Consider the following 2327-nt stretch of genomic DNA (forward strand, 5'->3'; position numbering starts at 1 on the left):
GTCAATAGTCAACAGACAACAGACAACAGGCAACAGGCAACAACTTGCAGACAATGTTCAACAGGCAACAGGCAACAGGCAACAGACAACAAGCAACAGGCAGCAGACAACAGGCAATGGATCACATATAACGGACAACAGGCAACAGACAACATGCAATGGACAACAGATAATGGACAACAGGCAACAGTCAACAGGCAACAGATCAGAGGCAATGGACAACAGGCAACAGACAGCAGGCAATGGACGACAGACAACAGGTACCAGTCAACAGACAACAGACAACAGGCAACAGACAAGAGGCATATGACAACAGAGAACAGATAACAGACAACAGGCAACAGACAGCAGGAAATGGACAACAGACAACAGGCAACTGACAACAGGCAATGGGCAACAGTCAATGGGAAACAGTCCGCAGACATCAGAGAACAGACAACAGGCAAAAGGCAACAGACAACAGCAGATTGCAACAGGCAATAGGCAACAGACAACATGCAATGAACAATGGACAACAGTCAATAGGCAACAGACAGCAGGCAATGGACAATGGAAAACAGACAATAGGCAACAGACAACAGACACCATGCAACAGGCAACAGGCATCAAACAACAAGCAACATGCACCAGGCAACAGTCAACAGGCAATGGACAACAGTCAATGGGAAACAGGCAGCAGACATCAGAGAACAGACAACAGACACCAGGCAACAGGCAACAGACAACGGCAGAATGCAACAGGCAATAGGCAACAGACAACATACAATGATCAATGGACAACAGTCAATAGGCAACAGACAACAGGCATCATGCAACAGCCACCATACAATGGACAACAGACAACAGACAACAAGCAACAAGCAACAGGCAGCAGACAACAGGCCATGGACAACGTACAACAGACAATGCGCAACAGACAACATGCATTGGACAACAGACAATGGACAACAGGCCAAAGACAACAGGCACCAGATCACAGGCAGCAGACAATGGGCAACAGGCAACATGCAACAGACAACAGGCAACAGACAACAGGCAACAGGCATAGGACAACAGACAATAGGCAATAGTCAATGGGCAACAGGCAACAGGCAACATACCTCAGAGAACAGACAACAAGCAACAAGCTCCAGACAACAGGCAACAGTCAACAGACAACATGCAATGGACAACAGGCAACAGACAACAGGCAACAGACCACAGACAACAGGCAACATGCAACAGGCAACAGGCAACAGACAAGAGGCAACAGGCAACAGACAACAGACGACAGGCAACAGCCTGCAGGCAACGGACAACAGGCAACAGACAACAAGCAACAGGCAGCAGACAACAGGCAATGGATAACATACAACAGACAACAGGTAACAGACACTATGCAATGGACAACAGACAATGGACAACAGACAACAGGCAACATGCAACAGGCAACAGACAAGAGGCAACAGGCAACAGACAACAGATGACAGGCAACAGCCTGCAGGCAACGGACAATAGACAACAGACAACATGCAACAGACAGCAGACAACAGGCAATAGATAACATACAACAGACAACAGGCAATAGACACTATGCAATGGACAACAGACAATGGACAACAGGCAACGGGCAACAGGCAACAGATCAGAAGCAATGGTCAACAGACAGCAGGCAACAGACAGCAGGCAATGGACGACAGACAACAGACAACATACAACAGACAACAGGCAACAGACAACAGGCATAGGACAACAGAGAACAGACAACAGACAACATGCAACAGACAGCAGGAAATGGACAACAGACAACAGGCAACAGACAACAGGTAACATGCAAAAGGCAATAGGCAACACACAACAGTCAACAGGCAACAGACAACATGCAATGATCAATGGACAACAGTCAATATGCAACAGACAACAGACAACAGGCAACAAGCAACAGCCACCAGACAACGGACAACAGACCACAGACAACAAACAACAAGCAACAGGCAGCAGACAACAGGCAATAGATAACATACAACAGACAACAGGCAATAGACACTATGCAATGGGCAACAGACAATGGACAACAGGCAACAGACAACAGGCAACGGATCACAGGCAATGGACAACAGGCAACTGACAACAGGCAACAGACCACAGGCAGCAGGCAATGGACAAATGACAGCAGGCAATGGACAACAGACAACAGGCAACAGGCAACAGACAACAGGCAACATGCAACAGCCTGCAGGCAACGGACAACAGGCAACAGACAACAAGCAACAGGCAGCAGACAACAGGCAATGGATAACATACAACAGACAACAGGCAACAGCCAATATGCAATGGACATCAGACAA

The 2327-nt window shown here is 47.7% G+C and overlaps 1 protein-coding gene across 1 annotated transcript; it reads left to right on the plus strand.

The window, feature by feature from the left end:
* The first annotated feature begins 389 nt into the window (after positions 1–389).
* On the plus strand, positions 390–1466 carry LOC139279626 (adenylate cyclase, terminal-differentiation specific-like). Its single transcript, XM_070898738.1, has 2 exons — positions 390–1035; positions 1225–1466. The coding sequence occupies exons 1-2, from the start codon at positions 390–392 to the stop codon at positions 1464–1466; spliced, it is 888 nt and encodes a 295-aa protein (XP_070754839.1).
* The last annotated feature ends 861 nt before the right edge of the window (positions 1467–2327 follow it).

Source organism: Pristiophorus japonicus, chromosome 14 (assembly GCF_044704955.1).
Source record: "Pristiophorus japonicus isolate sPriJap1 chromosome 14, sPriJap1.hap1, whole genome shotgun sequence".
In the NCBI taxonomy this organism is placed as follows: Eukaryota; Metazoa; Chordata; class Chondrichthyes; family Pristiophoridae; genus Pristiophorus; species Pristiophorus japonicus.